Source organism: Carassius auratus, chromosome 9, assembly GCF_003368295.1.
Source record: "Carassius auratus strain Wakin chromosome 9, ASM336829v1, whole genome shotgun sequence".
Taxonomy (NCBI): domain Eukaryota; kingdom Metazoa; phylum Chordata; class Actinopteri; order Cypriniformes; family Cyprinidae; genus Carassius; species Carassius auratus.
In genome coordinates, this window is record NC_039251.1 from 4,509,845 (window position 1) to 4,531,101 (window position 21,257).

Genomic DNA, 21,257 nt, shown 5'->3' on the forward strand with positions numbered 1-21,257 from the left:
GGTAGTTTCTCAAAAGGATGATTCATCGCTCGATACCTCTTCGGTAGCTAGAGAATGTTTCTACTGTCATGAAAAGGGTCATTTGATCGCTGCTTGTCCAGTACTGCAGCGGAAAAATCTGCGGAAGACTCACAACATATCTAAGAGTGTAGCTTTCATTCATGTACCGTCTTCTGACTCCTTAAATTCTGTTGACCCGACATTTGAACCATTTGTATGTGATGGAGCAGTTGCTTTGTCTAACTCTGATTCAGAGTTCACACCTGTACGGATTTTAAGAGATACGGGGGCTGCGCAGTCGTTTATTTTAGCAAGTACGCTATCATTCTCACCTCAGTCTAGTTGTGGATCGGATGTGTTGGTTCAGGGAATTGAACTGGGAGTACTGAGAGTTCCTTTACATACCATTTACTTGCGTTCTGGCATTGTGACTGGTGAAGTTAAGGTCGCTGTACGTTCTCAGTTGCCAGTGAAAGGGATTTCTCTCATTCTTGGAAATGATCTTGCTGGAAGTAGAGTTAATGCTCTACCAGAGGTTACAGATATACCGTGTGTATCAGGGGAAGATGATGTGTTAGTGCAGGAATTTCCCAGTGTATTTCAGTCTTGTGTTGTTACTCGGGCACAAGCACGAAAATTTGAAAATGAGGTTGATCTTTCCAACTCTTTTATGTGTTTAGAGGGGTCAGATATGAAAGCCAATGATGAAAATGATGTTTCCTCAGATGTGATTGTTGGGCTTAATTTTGATTTTCCTTTTGGCAAGCAACAGCTAATCAGTGCCCAGAAAGCGGATAAAACCCTGTTATCGAGCAGTTCTTCTGTGGTAGATAAGACTGAATTACTTAAACATGCAATTGCCTATTTTCTAGAGGACGGCGTACTCATGCGAAAGTGGAGCCCTGAGAAAGTGAAGCATGAGTGGAGCACCGTATTTCAAGTAGTCGTTCCACAATCCTATCGCGGGTACGTACTGAAGCTAGCCCATGACCATGATCTTTCTGGACATCTAGGAGTTAGGAAGACCTATCATAACCTCTTGAAACATTTTTATTGGCCAGAAATGAAATCCTCTGTGTCCCAATATTGCCGTTCGTGTCATTACTGCCAAGTTGCAGGAAAGCCTAATCAGGTTATTTCTCCTGCACCTTTAAGGCCAGTCCCAGTGCAAAGTGAACCATTCGAAAAGCTTGTGATAGATTGTGTAGGACCTCTGCCTAAGACTAAGTCTGGACATGTGTATTTGTTGACTATGATGTGTTCCGCTACTAGATTCCCTGAAGCCATCCCACTGCGTTCGTTAAAGACCCCCAACATTGTGAAGGCCCTGGTGAAATTTTGCACTACTTTTGGTCTACCAAAAATTATACAATCTGATCAAGGAACAAATTTCACCTCGCGCCTGTTTCGTAAGGTAATGAAAGAACTGAATGTTACCCACGCTGTGTCAAGTGCCTATCATCCTCAGTCCCAAGGTGTCATCGAACGGTTTCACCAGACTCTAAAAACTATGATTCGTACTTATTGTTTACAACATGAGAAAGATTGGGATGAGGAGGTACCACTTTTGCTGTTTGCTGTTCGTAACTTGCTCTTGCTGTTTGCTTGCTCGTCAGTCTTTAACCTCATCACAGTCTCGAATGAAGGATAAATATGACAAAAAGTCTGTCAAACGCTCCTTTGAGGTTGGTGATAAAGTGCTTGTGTTGTTACCTATACCGGGTTCCTCATTGCAAGCAAAGTTTGCAGGCCCATATGAAATCGAAAAGAAATTAAGTGATACAGACTATGTTGTACGGACCCCTGAGAGACACCGAAAGTCTCGTGTTTGTCACGTAAACATGTTGAAATTGTATGTTTCACGTTCAAACTCTGAAAATTCTAGAAATGCTCGGATAATTTCTCCCACTGTCGCTGTTCCTGTGGAAGTAGTTTCATCTGCTGATTCTCCTAGTATTGATGGCCTTAGTTTGGGCAGTGCGGCCTTATCCGGTGCTCGTTTACAAAACTCAGAAGCCCTTACAACACTAAGTTCAAAACTATCCCATTTATCAGAGTCATCTCGAGATGAGTTGTTACAGTTAGTTGAGAAATTTTCCTTCCTTTTCTCAGACGTACCAACTGTAACCAATCTGTTACAGCATGATATTGATGTTGCTGATCATCGCCCAGTTAAGCAAAATGCTTATCGTGTAAACCCTGCCAAGCGTGAAATAATGAAACGAGAAACTGAATACCTTGTGAAGCATGGGTTAGCTGTGCCTAGTTCTAGCCCCTGGTGCTCTCCATGTTTGCTGGTTCTGAAAACTGATGGTACCTCACGCTTCTGTACAGACTACAGAAAGGTTAACCAGGTCACTAAACCAGATTCCCATCCACTTCCACGGATAGAAGATTGTATTGACAGGATTGGGAAATCTAAGTTTGTAACCAAGTTGGACTTACTCAAGGGGTACTGGCAAGTGCCACTCACGGAGCGTGCATCTGAGATTTCAGCATTTGCTACTCCAGATGCCTTCTTACAGTATAAGGTCTTGGCTTTCGGCCTTAAAAATGCTCCAGCAACGTTTCAACGTTTGATGTGTAAAGTACTGTCTAATGTGAAAAATTGTGAGGCTTATCTTGACGATGTTGTGTGTTATTCCGAGACCTGGAAGGGTCATTTGGAGGTATTGGAGGAAGTGTTTGTTAGGTTTCAAGAAGCTAATCTAACCCTCAATCTTGCTAAATGTGAATTTTGTCATGCTACTGTTAGGTACTTAGGAAAGGAAGTGGGTCAGGGCACTGTACGACCAGTCGAAGCCAAAGTCAACGCCATTGTTAATTTTCCTATACCGCAGACAAAAAGGGAGCTTCGAGGTTTCCTTGGCATGGCTGGATTCTACAGAAGTTTCTGTAGGAATTTTTCTGATGTAGTGAAACCTCTTACTGATAACCTCCGAAAAGCAATTCCCTTTTTGTGGACTCCTCAGTGTCAGATTGCTTTTGATTCTTTGAAGAATTTGTTATGCAGCGCTCCTGTCTTAGCCACTCCTGACTTCACCAAACCGTTTAAACTTGAGGTTGATGCAAGCGGAACTGGTGCAGGTGCTGTACTGTTACAAGAAGATGAAAATGGAATTGATCACCCATTGTGTTTTTTTTCTAAGAAGTTTAATCGTCATCAATGTAACTACAGTACAATTGAGAAAGAAGCACTCGCGCTTTTGCTAGCTTTGCAACAGTTTGAAGTTTATATTGGTTCAAGTTCACAACCTGTTGAAGTTTTTACTGATCACAACCCTCTTGTATTTTTACAGAAGTTCTGTAACAAAAATCAAAGACTCATGCGCTGGGCTTTAATTTGTCAAGATTTTAACTTGCACATCCAGTACAAGAAGGGCACAGATAATGTTATTGCGGATTCTCTATCAAGATCTTGTGTATAAACATGTTTTCATGTTTATTTTTGTGTATGGGGGTGTTACATCCCCTTTGGTCTGTTTATGTGTGTTAGGCTTTGTGGGAGGTGTTTGTTTTTATCCAGGAAGAAGACCGGATTGGTTCCTGCAGTCTGATTGGTGCCACGCCCTGATTGATCCGCTGACACCTGGACGTGTATAAAAGCCTCCCACATTACTGTCTTCATTAGCCTTGTGCTCACTCGATACTTTGTCTTGCCTGACTTTGCTTCGATATTTGGTACGCCTGTTGAGAGTTTGTTTAAGTGGAAAGAGTTTGTTTAAGTGGAAAGAGTTTGTTGAAGTGGAAAGAGTTTGTTTGATTCTTGTGAACTGCCATATTTGTGATAACGACCACCGCCTGTTTATTGACTTAGATTCCAGATAAACCCCTGAACTGATACCTGTTTATACTTTTGTTTTTATTTTATTTTGGGAGGTAGGGAGTCCGACGCCAACTCTTTGTTTTGATCTTTATTGCCTGTTTTTGATTAGGGAGTTGGGGAAGTAATTGTATTTTATTTTATTCTATTTTGTGGAGTAGGGCAGTAAGAGGTACATATAAATTAGTTATTTTGTTTGTTATTTTTGGCTCTGTCGGCTCCTGAGGTAAAATACCCAATTGTATTATTTTTGACCTGTTAAAATTCAATAAATATTGTTCCATTTATTTCCACATAAAAAGAAACCGTTGCATTTCCTTACTTTTTTCATGTTATGTCCTTTGCCCTAGACGGGGCGTAACAATGTTCTTAAGTTAAAGTCATTTAAAGTCAGCTGTATTTGTTAACATTAGTGAACTAAGAAGAACAAACAACGTACAGCTGTATTTTTATAAACTAACAAAGTTTAATAAATACTGTATCAAATGCATTATTCATAGTTAATGTTAGTTAATACATCAGTCAACAAATTAAACTTTATTGTAAAGTGTTACACTAGAAAACTAGGCTTTGCCTGATAAAGAAAAATTAGTAAAAAAAAACCAAATAATTTTAAAAATTAGTCAGAGGAGTTTAGTAACCTTGTTTTAAGTGACATTAACCAATTAAGCAAACAGACACCGGTTTATCCACTAAAACATTTATTTAGCTTTCAGTTTCAGTCACCAATTCAATTAAAAAGATAGATAGATAGATAGACCACTCATTCATTAATTCATTCTGTAGTAGCAGTCCATAGAACAGAATCCAGCAAACTCTTTGTCTGAATAGAAAGCTGTGAAGATGCCCTTCTTTCCAAGACCACATTATCTACAGCATCACATCTGCTGAGCTCCAGCTCCACTCTGTGTCTTCCTCACATCTGGACTGACAGACTTCCAGTCAAACATACCTACACAAGAGAAAAAAAAATGTTGAGAGATTCAAACAAGAAGTAACCAATAAGTAGAATAAAATATCCAATAAAAAATAGAAGCGCAAGTGTCTGAGAGTGCAAGTCTGCAGCCAGACCCTTCTCCATTATATTATAATACAACTGTACTACTGACTATTCACTGAGGAACAAAAGTACATATGCTTCCTGTGCATGGTTTCTAAAAGAATGGAATCAGAAAAAAGTTGACTGGCACTCATCTATACCACAGGTTATACTAATATTTACATTTATTCATTTAGTAGATGCTTTTGTTCAAATCGACTTACAAATGAGGACAAATTTTTGAAGCAATCAAAAAACAAAAAGAGCAATGACATATAAGAGCTATAACAAGTCTCTGTCACCACACTGAGCCCTCCTCCTGTGATTGCCATTTTACAGTCAGTATCCATCAGGTGTATGGTAGGAAAGGTGTAGACGGGTCCCCCTTTCATAAAATAAATAAAAAGAATAATAACAACAATAATAATAATAACAAAAATAAAGAGAAAAAAAGAAAACACTTTTCAGATTCTGTTGCATCCTCTTTGGCTCAGACAGTGGAGCTACATACACTGCAGAACTGCAGAAACAATCAGAAGCTAATGTATAAGCTTCACAATATACCATGCATTTCATGTTCTTGTCTAGACTGATAAATCTTACATTGTTTTCTAAAACTATTGCTTTAATTTTTTACAGATGGGCTAAAAAGGTACAGAAGAATATTACCTGAAAAGATTTGAAACAAGATATTTTACAGTTCACTGTAACCCTTTACTGTAAATTTACAGCGAATTTCTTACAGAATTGTACTGTATTTCCATAATACAGTATAAGGCTGTATAATTTACAGAGCAGCTGTAAATATACAGCACATTTCTGTTTTCCTCCCGATAAATTCGTAATACAGTATCAGACTGTAAATGCATTGCATTGTGGGATTGATTTTATTCGCGCTAAAATTCAGATGAGACGTGACGCCAACTGATGTGCCAACTGTGTGAGTTTTTGTGAATTTGTAATTAAGCTTTTTGTTTCGTGTGAGCTTCGTTTCTTGTGAGCTTTTGTGTGCGTCTTTCAAATATTGCCTGTAACGCAGCAGAAACGGTTAACGTCACATGAAGTTCATGAAGACGGGAGGAAGCGTCGGTCATGCATCTGTGAGCAAAAGTGGATTTTAGAGCTTGAGAAGACTGTTCAACTGACTGATACGGTAAGCCAATCTATTTTTATTTATTTATTACGTTCGGTTTTCTACATTAAGTTACACGAATAGTTTGATTTTGCGAACGTGGTTTTCTAACGCGAAAAAAACACTCCTTCTTTACCAAGTAACGTTACGTTAACTTAACTTCGACATTTCACACAGCCAGCATACCATTTCATTTGCATGACCTGCTTATATAAGTTATATAAAATAAAAATCGTGAAAATAAAAATCACTCGTTCCACCGAGTGATTTACCATGTCATTTAGATTATCTGCTTTTTTTTTTTTCGTTTCAGGTTTTATAATCTGATGAAAAATCCAGTGCTAAAGTAAATGGTTTAGTAGTGTCTAGTCCACGTGCAAAAATGCCATGGTGTCAGTTCTGCGATTGTACTTTTGAATCGTTGTCAGCATTTTGCCAGCACATGAAAATCCATAGTCATGTTCCAAATTCCGTTTTCAAATGTGGTATTCCGGATTGCTCCAGAACATTTAAAAAGTTCACTGCTTTCAAAGCTCACATATTTAGGGATCACAAAGACAGGCCCTCAAAGTCATCTGTTGAGCAGTTAGGAATTGATGCCTTAGTGTGTGATATTGGAACATGTCAAGAAAAGTGCAGTGATTTGAAAAACTTTGTTTTACACTTGAAAAATCATATCAAAGAAGGCACCAGAGTGCCATGTCCATTTACATGCAATAAACAATTTTCTGTAGCATCTACATTGACTTCACATTTATCCAGAAAACATCGAAACTCTTCAGCAGAAAGTTTGCGTCATAGTATACTGCAGTCAAATGTTTCAGTACAGATGCCGCATGGTGAGGCATCTAACATGGCCGAACTCTCACATCCACAGTCTGAATTGTTTGATTGTGGTGATGGCATAGAGCAGTTGGGGAATGTACTTTTGCCAAATAATGCAGATGAATCTCTTTTTTTGAAAAACATGGCTCTGTTTTATCTCAAGTTACAGGCAAAGCATATTCTCCCATCATCTGTGATTCAGTCGGTAATTGAGGGGATGCAAGACATCCATGATATTAGCCAGTCTCATTTGCTACTCAAGCTAGGGGAAAAATTGATTGCACTTGGTATTTCTGAAAATGATATAAAGAGTGTTTTGGATGTCTTGCAAACTGATGATCTTTTTCGGAGGTCTAATATTAATACACTTAGCACTGATAAGAGAAGAAAGTCTTTTTATAAAGACAATTTTAAGTTTGTGGATCCTGTCCCAGTCTGTCTTGGTCAAAATGAATCTGGCAAGGAAAGCTTTGCTCAATACATTCCTATTAAGCAAAGCTTAGAAGCACTGTTCTGCTGTAAATCAGTGATAGAACAACATAATAATTCACGATCTGAAGTCAGAGCCAAAGATATCCTCTCTGATGTATGGGATGGCAACAATATTGATGAAAATATGCTGTTCAAAACTGATAAAGATTCATTAGCTTTAATCTTGTATGAAGATGCTTTTGAAGTTGCCAATCCACTTGGTTCTGGTAAGAAAAAGCACAAAATTCTTGCCGTTTACATGACACTTGCAAACCTGCTGCCTCACTGTAGGTCAGGCATTGACCCTATGCAGCTAGTTCTGCTGTGTAGGGAACAAGATTTTAGATTTTTTGGACAAGATTTGGTCTTTGCAACTCTGGTAAAAGACCTTAAAGACCTGGAGGAAAATGGTGTTGAGTTAGCGGATGGAAAGGTGCACAAAGGTACATTGTGTGCCACAGCTGGCGATAACCTTGGATCACATTACATTGGTGGCTTTGTTGAGAATTTCAGTAAAAGTAAAAACTTTTGCAGATACTGTGAAATTGACCGCCAGACATTTAACTCGGCTCCCCTAACAAAGGCATTAACAAGAACTGTGGAGTCGTATGAGCAAAATCTTAAGGATTTGGATGCTGATCAAACTGAAATTGCAATTGGTGTCAAATGTAATTCTCCCTTTAATGACCTGAAATATTTTCACGTTTGCCAGCCAGGATTACCTCCCTGTCTTGGACACGATCTTTTTGAAGGTGTTGTGTCATTTGACCTTGCTTTGTATACCGATCATCTTGTGAATCAGGAGAAACGGTTCACATACACTGAACTAAATCATCGTATTAACCAGTTTAAGTATCTTGGGAATGATGCGCGTGATAAACCAGTTGAGATGACTCCTGGTACTGGGAAATTAAGTGGACATGCAGTTCAGAATTGGTGCCTTCTCCGGCTTTTACCTCTTTTGGTTGGGGAAAAGATTGTCAGTCCAACTGAAAATGAGGTATGGCAGTTAGTACTTCAACTCAGACAGATAGCAGAGCTCATCTGTGCTCCTTCCATTAATATTGGTCAGATTGCATATTTATCAGTGCTAATAGAGGAGTATATTGAGACTCGAAAGGTGGTTTTTCCAAATCATCCCCTTAAGCCAAAGCACCACTACCTGTGTCATTATCCTGAGCTCACTGGTCGTTTTGGTCCACTTATTCGCCTCTGGACACTACGCTTTGAAAGTAAGCACTCATACTTTAAACAGTGTGCGAGAAAATTGCACAACTTCAAGAATTTGAGTGCTACATTGGCAGAAAGACATCAACTTCTTCAGGCTTACCTACATGCTGGAAGCCCTTTCCCTGAAAATGTTGTGGCAGAGAGGGGAATAGAGTTTCATGTTAATGACTACAATGATGACATTCAAGGATCTGTTGCTGGTCTTAACTTTCAGCCAGGGAATACAGTAGCATGTAATGAAGTGACCGTAAAGGGAACACTTTATAAAAAAAACATGCATGTTGTTTTGCAGAAGAATGATGAGGGAATTGTGTTTGGGAACATTCATTTAATTATTGTACATGACAATTGCGATGTGTATTTTGTCACAAAGAAAAGTCAGTCTTTTTGTCTTATAGACCAGGGAGTTCATTGCTTGAAACCACAAGATCAAGGCTACCTATGCATAAATCAAGACAGTCTACTGGATTACTATCCTCTGCCTGAGTATTCATTGTGTGGCTTGTCAGTAATTGTTCTCCATCATTCCTTCCCAATTTTAGAATAATGTCTGGAATGAAAGAAGTCCTGAAAGATGCTGTACTGTTGGTGTTGCCAAGCCTATCTCCAGATGTAACCAACCAGCTTGTTGAGAAGCTCATGGACCAAGGTGTCGAAGGCTTGGATGATTTGGTTTATGTAAAAGAAGATGACATTTTGGAGTTTATCAGACCTATCCAATGCAGAAAACTTCTTAGTTCATGGAAAAATCAAGGTAAAGATAAGGTTGATGTAAAAAAAAAACACACACAAATATAGTATATGGAAATTTAAAGGATTTATTCACCCAAAAATGGAAACCTTGTCATTAATTACTCACTCAAGTTATTCCAAACAAGCAAGACAATCTTTCATCTTCACTACACAAATGAAGATCTTTTTGATGAAATTGAAGAACTTTTGTCACTCCATAGATATTAGATTAATGGATGTTACACCAGGGGTGTAACGTCTATTTTATGAAGCAACATGAGTGTGTTGTTTCCCCCCCTAAAAATCTTTATTTTCTACAACATTAATCTCCAAGGCATGTTCACTAAAGCCCCATAATGCATGCCATGCTGTGTTGACATGAGAGCAGACATTGTTGTGTGAACACACATTTTAGATTATTATTTTGTAAATATTATTTTGTAAATAAACAAACCACTTCTAACATTAAAAAAAAAAAACAACTGGAGTCATATAGATTACTATACTGACAGTGGAAGTTGAGTATACTGTCTATAAAGGGACAGAAGTCTCTTGGATTTTATCAGGAATATCTTCATTTATGTACCAAAGTAAACAAAAGTCTTTCTGGTTTGGAATGACGTGAGGGTGAGAAATTAATGACAGAATGTTTAATTTTTTTGTGTGAACTATCCCTTTTATCTGTTAAAATGCATTCTAGTACTGTTTATTATGTAATTTGATACAATAACTGATTATTTATATATATAAACACAGAACATCAGAACTGCACAGTCGTACTGCCACCTGCTGAGGTTCTCCCCTCGGTTCCCCCCGAAACAAACACTACTCTTGGTTCACCTCCATCAAGCTCCTCAAGGCCAACATCAAGCAGTTTAGCATCAGCCAGTGTCACACATTCATGGACTGAAAATTTCCAAGTTCCCTGGAACTTAATGCCAGACGGTATAAAGAGTGCTGTTGAGAATGGACAGAGACCTTCTCCTTCTGATCGAAGACAAATGATTAGAATCCTTGCTGATGAAATGAGAAAACATGACAAAAACCCCACCAGATCACAGTGTCTTACTGTTAGTCGCAAAATAGTGAGCCAGTATCCAAAGTCTTTTGCTGACATGTTGGGTGACAAGCAGGTTGGGGGTGGATATGAATCTGTTTTTTCACAGCTGAAAGTACGCATCGAGCACCTGAATCGAACAAATACACTAAGTCATCATAGGATCCAAAGAAGTGACACCGGAACTACTAGAAAACGAAGTTCCACTGACTCGTATGGTTGTACAAGATGGCAGCCGGATCTTCCACCTAGGGAAACTTATGACAGTCTTGAAGTGAAACGTCAGAAGATGGAGGAGATGCATCTTCATGAAGGAATCTCTGGAGCAGAGAGAGGAGACGTTTGCAAGCTCATGGAGGAAACCTATTGGCTTCAGCGTCACATGATCAATGCAACCCCATCCCCTACAATTGCAGATATCAAAACTAAATGGCCATATCTTTTCACACAGAGGCATATATATGGACATTTTGAACAGCTTACTGACAAAAAAGTGCTCAGATGTTTGGAATTGTCTATTCAGGAGTGTGGACAAATCATAATTGAATTTTTCAAAAGCAAACCAACCAGTGATGACATTCGAAGCATTCTCTCCAGAGGTGAAAATGATGTGGATGCTATGGTCATACAACTACTCCTTGCACACTTCAAAGAGAAGTTAGATGGGGTTTTCCTTCAAGCAGATGTAAGTAGAGATTATTCAACCAATCTAATTTATCTATAATCTCTTTTATGGATTGGTCTGTTGATCATGGTTGTACTGTCTTTTTTTTTTAATTTGTTTCAGGAATTTGCAACTCCATCTGATGTCCAGCATTCTCTTAATTTGCCAGAGAGTCCACGCCTTATATTTCTTGGTATGTTAACATTAAAGTCGTTTAACCTTATAAAGTGAAGAGCAAGTCATCATTTACTTGCCCCACTGCAAAAAAATGTTTTACTTAACTTCTATTTATTTATTTTTGTTCCCAAGTGTCTTTTTATTTTTTTTATTTTTTGCATAAAGAAGAATTTCCTAGACAAGTAAAAAAAAATATTGTTTTCCGAAATGTTTTTGCAAAAAAAAAAAAAAAAATGGTTTAAGAAAACTATTTTCAGAAAAAAGAGACATAATTTTTACTTGTCTAGTTTATTATTCTTGATGTAAGAACTTATAGTTATTTGTCTGGAAACTAGACCAAATAGTAACTAAGAAAAGCATTTTTTGCATTGGGGTGTTTTTCCAATATAGTATTACATTTTCAGGAAGAGAGTGGTGATGGTATGAGAAATATAAAAACAGATTTTAATTGGCAACATATGTATGGAAGAATCAACTGTGTTCAGCAAAATTGTGTGGTTGTGAAGTCCAGCTAACTAACCCTAACATTACTTTCATTTAACCAGGGAAAACTATTCCTCTAAATAGGAAATTGCACATATAAATTAAATTATAGTATTACTGTATTGATGAACCCTACCCAAAAGCACTATTAAGGCAGAATGAAATGGTGTATCCTGTGAACAGAGTACTTTTAACAGTTATGTAGAATTATGAATAGACAACTACATAGAACCAAATTGGAACCCACAATAGTATTATTACTTTTTCATTCTGATTTTTATTTTTATTAAAGGTCAATCTCTGAGCAACCAGTGCTGGATGTTGAGTTTGGAGGGTCAAATTGTGTGTGAAGGAGCACAGCCCAACTTCATCACTGGCCTGGCAGCGCTGTTTGCCTCCTTCTATAACTTCAATTTACAGTACCAGGAAGAGGCAGCATGCACCCTTGAGTTTGTTCAGAGGTAAGTCATTGGCATATTTGAAATATGTTTTAGACTCAATTGTCACTAACCTTTGTCTTGACAGTATTTGTTAAGGATTTCATTTTTTTTTTCATAAATGTTTTGTACAGCTGACTACTGGGAATAACAATATGGACCTGGTTTCACACACTGCAAAACATGCTTTTCTTACGTAGTGTTTTTGTCTTGTTTCCAGTCTCAAAAAAAAAAAAACTTAATTTGGAGTAATTCCCTTGGAAAACAAGACGTTATATCTTATCTAATTTTACGTATCTAGTAAATGCATCTAGATTTAGGATTTTATTTTGATATTTGGACAGGGAACCAGACAAAAAGAAAAGCATTTTTTGCAGTGCAGACAGGGCTTAGCTTGAAGGGTTAGTTCACCCAAATGGCAAAATTATGTCATTAATATCTCACCCTCATGTCGTTCCAAACTAGTAAGACCTTCATTTATCTTTGGAACACAGTTTAAGATATTTTAGATTTAGTCAGAGCTCTCAGTCCCTCCATTGAAACTGTGTGTACGGTCTACTGTCCATGTCCAGAAAGGTAAGAAAAACCAAAAAAAAATAACACTTACGACTTTATTCAGCATTGTCTTCTCTTCCGGGTCTGTTGTGAGTGCGTTCACAACACTGCAGTGACGCTGCTGACGTGTTATCTTTGTTATTGGGCACACCAGAAAACACGTCAGCAGCTTCGTGAGAGCGCTTACAACAGACACGGAAGAGAAGACCATTTTAAATAAAGTCGTAATTGTTGTTTTTTTTGGACCAAAATGTATTTTTGATGCTTTATAACTGATCCTCTGATGTCACATGGACTACTTTGATGATGTTTGTCTTACCTTTCTGGACATGGACAGTATACCGTACACACAGCTTCAATGGAGGGACTGAGAGCTCTCGGACTAAATCTAAAATATCTTAAACTGTGTTCCTACGGGTTTGGAATGACATAAGGGTGAGTCATATATGACATTTTTTATATTTCGGTGAACTGACCCTTTAAGCCAGGTCTAGGCCTTAGTAAAATAAGGGTATTTAAAGGGATGGTTCAGAGTAAAATCAACCTAGGTTCATTTTCACCATGATATTGAGCCAAACGCCCCCCCCCCAGAAGCCTTTTCCAAAAGTTGTGTCTCGTAAATTACCCCACTAATAATGATGACCAGAACGGTACCAAACTTCTACAGTAGTACAAATAGGTTCTGTACTCCTAAAACGAGGGATTGGAAGGTTTGTAAGTACATCAGGCAGGGCCAGATTAACACTTTGTTGTACCCTGGGCAACAATATTCAAGGGCCCCATCATCACGACCCCAGGATCACCATAATATGGTCATATACAGAATATATTACTGTAATATACAGTAAATATACTCAATACTTCAAATTCTAACTGTCATCAGGTGTATTTTGATTTACAAATATTTAAATGCTCATAGAACTACAAATGCACTACTATGTCCCCTATCAAATACATTCACTCACATATGATGCTATGAACACAAAACTCATCAGCATCTGTATAATCTGGTAAAATTGACCCACTACATTGAGAAGGAGGGAAATATCCTCCATTTTCACAAAAATGAATAAATAAGCAACCACTTTCAAACCATTGTTTATTTAACAACATTTATCCCCAATAGAAATGTATTGAATTGATAGAGCTATAACAGAAGACCACAGACAACACATCAAGAAACAATTTGGTCCTCAGCTCATTTTAAGCAGAAATCACCCTGACAGGGTGACCCCGTTTCCCCAGAATTCAACAAGGCAATCAAGTTATTAGTCCAACACAAACAATTTGAAATCTGCCAGTTATCACTCCACAACAATTTACAGCATTTTAATGAAGCTGGCACCTCAAGGAAAAAATAAATAAATAAAATGCAGTATCACTATTATCTGCTCATAAACATTTTTATCCTAAACTCATTTTAACTTGTTTTAAAATAGAACAACAACATTTCACAGCACAATTAACCAGTTAAACATTTTAGTGCTACATAAACATTTAGAAATCTGTCAATTTCTCTGAAGACAAGACAGAAATAAATGCTACATAATCTGGCAAAACACACAATTTTAGTCCTAAATAATGACGAAGTGCATGTTTGAATTTGAAATGCTCTTCGCTCTCCGGGCTGTAAACGTAAGCTGGCGGTGTAGAAAAGTCCTGGCTAGCTGAGTTGTCCTCGTCTTTGACGGAAGCAGACTTAACAGATCTGTCGGTAACATTAACAGGAGTGAAGAAATTACCTATTTTAGGTATATACTTAAAATTTTCTGCGTTTCTGATGTCCTTTCCTTTTTTAATTTCTGCTTCACTCTCCCACTTAGCTTCTCCATGTCAGATTTTTTTCTGTTGTAGCAACGCCTGACGTAACCCGCTCGGCGTAACATTTGACCCGCCTCATGCGGACTGACCAATGAGGAGAGGGTCTTAACTTGAGGCCCTCTCTTCATTGGTCAGTCCGCATGAGACTGACTCTTAGCCGCTCTCAACTCACGTTCAAAGTCATAGACAGCGTCTCTCTGTGCAGCGCGCAAAAGCCCGTGTTGACAGTTTGTTTAATATAAAGCGGGAGATTACCAGATACAGTATTTTGCTCGTGCCCTTGCTGCCCTGGGCCCTTTAGAGGTCTTGGGCCCCTGGGCAATTGCCCAGTTGCCCGTATGGTTAATCCGGCCCTGACATCAGGAGTTTATTAAATAACAATTGCCTGATGGCGAATGCTACCGCTAACACAGACGTGGAGGTCACTTCCGTGATTTGGTAAAAGCGCCATCAACCAGTGTTGCTGAAAAAGTTTTTTGGACAACTTAGTATTTGGCTCAAGGTCATGATGCAAAGGTTGAAGTTTAGTTAAATTAATGAAGTCACAAATGTTTGGACTGGATTCGGCAATGTGTGCTTTACATAAACAGGGTTTATGACACTCTGGTAGGCCCTGATTCAGTACCTGATGAGGGGATTATATTGTTAATAAGCTGGGTGAATAGTGGTTAAATCTCTCTCTCTCTCTCTCTCTCTCTCTCTCTCTCTCTCTCTCTCTGTGTGTGTGTGTATGTATGTATATATGTATGTATGTATGTATATATATATATATATATATATATATATATATATATATATATATATACACGCACAGTCTATAATATCTCATTGTGTTTTTTCTTTCCTCTTTTCTGCATTTTAGACGCTTTGTTGACATCAATCCTGAACGTGGATCAAAAGCAAAAAAAGGAAAAATGACTTCAAAGAAAACTGGCCAAGTCGTGCAAAAAAAGAACGCAACTGTAAGCCCACCAGTTTCCTCACTTCTGCGAAAACTTGCAGACTTTGAATGGAACTTTGTTTAGAACCTGTCAGCAAGTACATTCAAAGTAATTAAGATTACTGCGTCGTTAATTCCATTTATAAAAAACCAACTGCCATTTCAGTCAATTTGAGGTTCTATTCTTTTTTTTTTTTTTTTTTTTTTTGACTCTTTACATTTCTGAAAAAAAAGGAAATTTGTTAAATGTTAACAAGATTACTATATTATAAAGTGTTGTGTTCAACTTACATTTTAAATGTAAAAAAAAAACAAACAAAAAAAACAGCTGGCATTTCAGCCAAATGTATATTAGGCAATATGTCTGGTCATTGCTTTTAAAATAAATGTTTTAAAACACAGATAATGTTGTTGGTTTCTATTTTCTTGTTTAAAGTTCAGAGTATAATGTTTTCCCTGTAAAAAAAACTTTTTTTTTTTTTTGCTGTAGACAGGAAAATACAGTGTGGATGGCAACTCACCTGCCAGTATTTTACTATAAATTTACAGTACAACGGTTTACAGTACCAGTACTGTAAAATCTGTTTACAGTACTAGTTCTGTAAAAATACAGTATGTGGCTGGCAACCCAGCTGCCAGTATTTTACTGTAAATTTACAGTGAAAAGTTTTACAGTGTTGATTTGTTTTTTTTCTTTAATATACTCACTCCAGTAGGTGTCCTGAAGAGAAGAGATTCCTTCAGTGCTTTCTCAGCGTCTCCAGGAGAATGTTCCTGTCCTGTGGTCTTTGACAGCCATGTGTCTGGATGTGTTTCACTTTGTACAAAACATACAAAAAGGATTTAAATATCTGTAGTACAGTATCTTCCTTACATTAACCTGCACTAAGTGAAAATGTAAAATTGATTAACAGTGCAAAAATAAATGATGCTTATGGCAGTGTGCTCACCTATTCTACAATAACCTGCAAGTGGAGCTCGTTCTGCTTTACATTTCAGGTGTAGGGATGTGTCAGATGTGCTTAAAACACAAACTTGACTGATTGTCATTTTCCAGCAGATAAAGATTACAACATCTTGTTACTACAATATTGTGTGTGATTATGTTGATAGAGATAAATCAATGGTTTAAAAAAAATTTAACTTACACAGTCATTTCTTTCTGTATGTACAGTATTGTTCAAAATAATAGCAGTACAATGTGACTAACCAGAATAATCAAGGTTTTTAGTATATTTTTTATTGCTACGTGGCAAACAAGTTACCAGTAGGTTCAGTAGATTGTCAGAAAACAAACAAGACCCAGCATTCATGATATGCACGCTCTTAAGGCTGTGCAATTGGGCAATTAGTTGAAAGGGGTGTGTTCAAAAAAATAGCAGTGTCTACCTTTGACTGTACAAACTCAAAACTATTTTGTACAAACATTTTTTTTTTCTGGGATTTAGCAATCCTGTGAATCACTAAACTAATATTTAGTTGTATGACCACAGTTTTTTAAAACTGCTTGACATCTGTGTGGCATGGAGTCAACCAACTTGTGGCACCTCTCAGCTGTTATTCCACTCCATGATTCTTTAACAACATTCCACAATTCATTCACATTTCTTGGTTTTGCTTCAGAAACAGCATTTTTGATATCACCCCACAAGTTCTCAATTGGATTAAGGTCTGGAGATTGGGCTGGCCACTCCATAACATTAATTTTGTTGGTTTGGAAACAAGACTTTGCCCGTTTACTAGTGTGTTTTGGGTCATTGTCTTGTTGAAACAACCATTTCAAGGGCATGTCCTCTTCAGCATAGGGCAACATGACCTCTTCAAGTATTTTAACATATGCAAACTGATCCATGATCCCTGGTATGTGATAAATAGGCCCAACACCATAGTAGGAGAAACATGCCCATATCATGATGCTTGCACCTCCATGCTTCACTGTCTTCACTGTGTACTGTGGCTTGAATTCAGAGTTTGGGGGTCGTCTCACAAACTGCCTGTGGCCCTTGGACCCAAAAAGAACAATTTTACTCTCATCAGTCCACAAAATGTTCCTCCATTTCTCTTTAGGCCAGTTGATGTGTTCTTTGGCAAATTGTAACCTCTTCTGCACATGCCTTTTTTTTAACAGAGGGACTTTGCGGGGGATTCTTGAAAATAGATTAGCTTCACACAGACGTCTTCTAACTGTCACAGTACTTACAGGTAACTCCAGACTGTCTTTGATCATCCTGGAGGTGATCATTGGCTGAGCCTTTGCCATTCTGGTTATTCTTCTATCCATTTTGATGGTTGTCTTCCGTTTTCTTCCACGTCTCTCTGGTTTTGCTCTCCATTTTAAGGCATTGGAGATCATTTTAGCTGAACAGCCTATCATTTTTTGCACCTCTTTATAGGTTTTCCCCTCTCTAATCAACTTTTTAATCAAAGTACGCTGTTCTTCTGAACAATGTCTTGAACGACCCATTTTCCTCAGCTTTCAAATGCATGTTCAACAAGTGTTGGCTTCATCCTTAAATAGGGGCCACCTGATTCACACCTGTTTCTTCACAAAATTGATGACCTCAGTGATTGAATGCCACTAGAGCCCGACCGATATGGATTTTTGGGGGCCGATGCCGATGCCGATATTAACTTGAAAAGAGCCGATTTATAAGCCGATATTTTGATTTTGAAAATAAACTGGATATTAGACCCATTTCCTATAAGCTGCACTTACATAACATTCAATGGCAAAATATCTGCCTGTTCTATGTATGTGGGCTGTATAAACCATTTTCCAGAAGGGATTTATGTTAAAAAAAGCCTTAGATTACAGTCTCAATCACTAAACAATTGCACATCAAAAGTATATATTTTTTAACGATCAAAAAACAGTCTGATTTTAAACATTTAACACTTTTATTTTCTTCCAGTTGAAGCTGATTTTAACAGTCTGTGTGTGTACTGTAAATAAATTATAATACTAAAGTTAAAGTTAAAGTATTTGCAGAAGTAGTCCCACACTTTTGCTGCTACATCATTCACCTTTTTCAGCCATCTGTAGGGCAGAAAGAGACAGAGAAAGAATAAGCATGTGTATTAATAATATCACCATGTATCATTACTCATGTCATCATTAGAATTATAATAATAATAATAAACAGGGATCTCCTACATAGGCAAAAATGAGAAATATATATATATTTTTTTATTTGTCAAGCAATAGGTATTAACCTCCTTATATTTAACAATATTATTTCAACATTTTCCTGTTATGTCTGTAAAGCTGCTTTGAAACAATATGTAAGAAAAAAAAAGAAAAGAAAAAAGCGCTTGTTCAGCTCACATTTATTTACATGTCCCCTCTGATTTAATCATTTCTGACGCACCTACTGTAGTTACTGTAACTACACTATATTTGCTCTCACAGACACATTCACAACGGACCCGTATATCTTCTCCTCTTCTCTTTGTGCAGTCTGAATCAAAATGGTTAACGTTAGTGCCATGAACACACCCATGTCAATTTTGAGAAGAACCACCTTCAAACAAGTTAATAGCAAGCATTTAAGGGGCCTCCTAAAAAGGAAGCTATATTAGCGTTAGAGTAACGTAACCAGCCTGAATTCACCAAATTGTTCCCTGGGCCTGAGGGTAGCCTCTTCTTCCTTGCTTCTCTCTTAATTCTCATCAGCAGGACTAGCGCTATCGCTCGCTTCTTACAACGGGACAGATACATGTTTGCTGCCGACCGAAAAGAGGAACAACAGACTATGAAAGAGCTCCCGCTAAAAGTTTTTAAAACTCCGCCTACGCCATAGCGCAGAGCAGGGCAAATCGCGTTGTATCTGAAGGGCAACGCTAAACCCAGCGGCCAAGCGCTGTGCATACCGCGTCCTGTGTGAAAGGCCCATTACGCGGTCATTATGTGGGAAACACACCGCAATAGAATAAGCACTAAACGCTAACTTTATAGTTCGACCTCTTATTAACGTTCGCGCTCTTCCACTGATAAACATGGTATTAGCTTTGTGGCTAATCTAATATAGCAATGCATTAGCGGCTGTAAGTGATGTTACAGAATATTTAGAAGTGATAATGATAGGACCGTTAACTAAAACTACCAAACCGTTTTTATATACAGTGTATGAACTAAATCTACAATCAGTTCACATGACGCACGACAGACTCACCTGGGTGGCTTGGCTGATCGCTTTCTTCTTTGTGGATTTCTGGCGCTGTTGCAACTCTGGAGCTGCAGACCGCCCTCTGGTGGGCAAACTATGCAACACTCATAACATGAGTGAAGAATATGAGACTGTTTCTCATGTTTCATCGGCCGTTATAAACGCCGATGCCGATTTAAATGCAATTAGCTCATATCGGCCGATAATATCGGCCGGCCGATATATCGGTCGGGCTCTAAATGCCACACTGCTATTTTTTTGAACACACCCCTTTCAACTAATTCAACTAATTGCCCAATTGCACAGCCTTAAGAGCGTGCATATCATGAATGCTGGGTCTCATTTGTTTTCTGACAATCTACTGAACCTACTGGTAACTTGTTTGCCACGTAGCAATAAAAAAATATACTAAAAACCTTGATTATTCTGGTTAGTCACATTGTACTGCTATTATTTTGAACAATACTGTATGTGTTAATTTGCATAAATACCACAACAGATCTAAACATTGGGTATAGCCAGGTGAAAATGTCTTGTTCGATCTTGTTGATAACAGTAAAATACTTAATATTAAGGTCTGAATGGAACCAGTTTAGGCTACCCATGAGCATTAATACAGAGAGGCAGGAAGAAGTACTTTAGAAACCAGCCTTTATTAGTTGGGTCCGTGGGACTGTTTTTGGAAATGTACTTTTTATTTTGCCTACCTTTTGTCTTCTGCATTATCCTTACTATTGTCTCATGTTCTTGCCTCAGACTCGTCCCCCAGAAACAGCCCCAAATATAATCTCTTAAAAATTAATAAAGGAACCAGCCTAAGTAGGAACAAAAGTACTTCTTCCTGCCTCTCTGTATTAATGCTCATGGGTAGCCTAAATGGGTTCCACTCAGATCTTAATATTAAGTATTTTACTGTTATTTGTCAACAAAATTTAACAAGACATTTTCACCTGGCTAGACCCAATGTTTAGATCTGTTGTGGTATTTATGCAAATTAGCACATATTTAATTAGACTATGCACCATTTGTCCATGTTAACAAACGATTACTATCTCTGTAATATTGATACTCTCTGTTATTAGTTATAACTAACGTTAACCCTTAAACACAGGGGTTGTCAAGTGTCCTTCAGAGTTTAGCTCCGACCTCATGACCGCCTGGAACAAGTTTGATGACCCCTGCTTAAACAAGTCAGATTAAAAAATAATAATAATTAACTTACCTGAGACGAGGTGTGAGCGCTTGGCTGCTGATCCGCCATTTCGGCGTCAGTGGTTTAAGACTTTGGTGGGGCGCATGCGCACTTCGTTGAATCGATTCATCTTCCCTCGGATAGTAATGCCTGTGACCTTGATGACGTATTTTTGACAGCCGTTTCGCACACCACATTTCGTGGTCGTAATTTCGCATGTCGTGTGTGTAACAGAGCTATTGTGAAAAAAAGCGCCGTGTCTGTAAACTGTCACAGTCGTACATTTTAGAGTTGTACTCTAAAAAACACACAAAATCGCGTATCTGTAAACTGTCGTGGCCGTAGATTTTGGAATCCAACTCTGACAAAAAACAGAATTACGTACAATAGTTTTAAATTACGCACGAGTATATTAAAATTACACACAAATGTTTTGAATTACGTACGATTATTTTTGAAAGTGATTTTATTCCATACATTTCCTGTCTCCTGAGATGACTTCATCTGGACGGT

At 37.9% G+C, this 21,257-nt stretch overlaps 2 protein-coding genes across 8 annotated transcripts in view; one reads left to right on the forward strand and one right to left on the reverse strand.

Moving 5' to 3' along the window:
- LOC113109177 (NACHT, LRR and PYD domains-containing protein 3-like) overlaps window positions 1-21,257 on the reverse strand; it is a 1,077,877-nt gene that overhangs the window by 598,652 nt on the left and 457,968 nt on the right. The gene's annotated exons all lie outside the window — the stretch shown is intronic.
- LOC113109193 (uncharacterized) lies at window positions 5,549-15,598 on the forward strand. 2 transcript variants are annotated; one of them, XM_026272844.1, is made up of 6 exons: window positions 5,549-6,015; window positions 9,063-9,274; window positions 10,009-10,994; window positions 11,097-11,166; window positions 11,926-12,094; window positions 15,309-15,594. In XM_026272844.1, the coding sequence occupies exons 2-6, from the start codon at window positions 9,067-9,069 to the stop codon at window positions 15,469-15,471; spliced, it is 1,596 nt and encodes a 531-aa protein (XP_026128629.1). In that variant the 5' UTR covers window positions 5,549-6,015; window positions 9,063-9,066; the 3' UTR covers window positions 15,472-15,594. The 2 variants fall into 2 exon arrangements, 1 of the variants encoding a protein (XP_026128629.1); XR_003292860.1 differs by lacking the exon at window positions 5,549-6,015 and having other exon boundaries at window positions 7,334-9,274; window positions 15,309-15,598.

Excerpts from the sequence above, each read along its gene's own strand:
- LOC113109193 (XM_026272844.1), top strand. The coding sequence starts at position 9,067 with ATGTCTGGAATGAAAGAAGTCCTGAAAGATGCTGTACTGTTGGTGTTG. Across the intron at positions 9,275-10,008 it reads TAGTTCATGGAAAAATCAAG|AACATCAGAACTGCACAGTC; the intron begins GTAAAGATAAGG and ends ATATAAACACAG. Across the intron at positions 12,095-15,308 it reads ACCCTTGAGTTTGTTCAGAG|ACGCTTTGTTGACATCAATC; the intron begins GTAAGTCATTGG and ends TCTGCATTTTAG.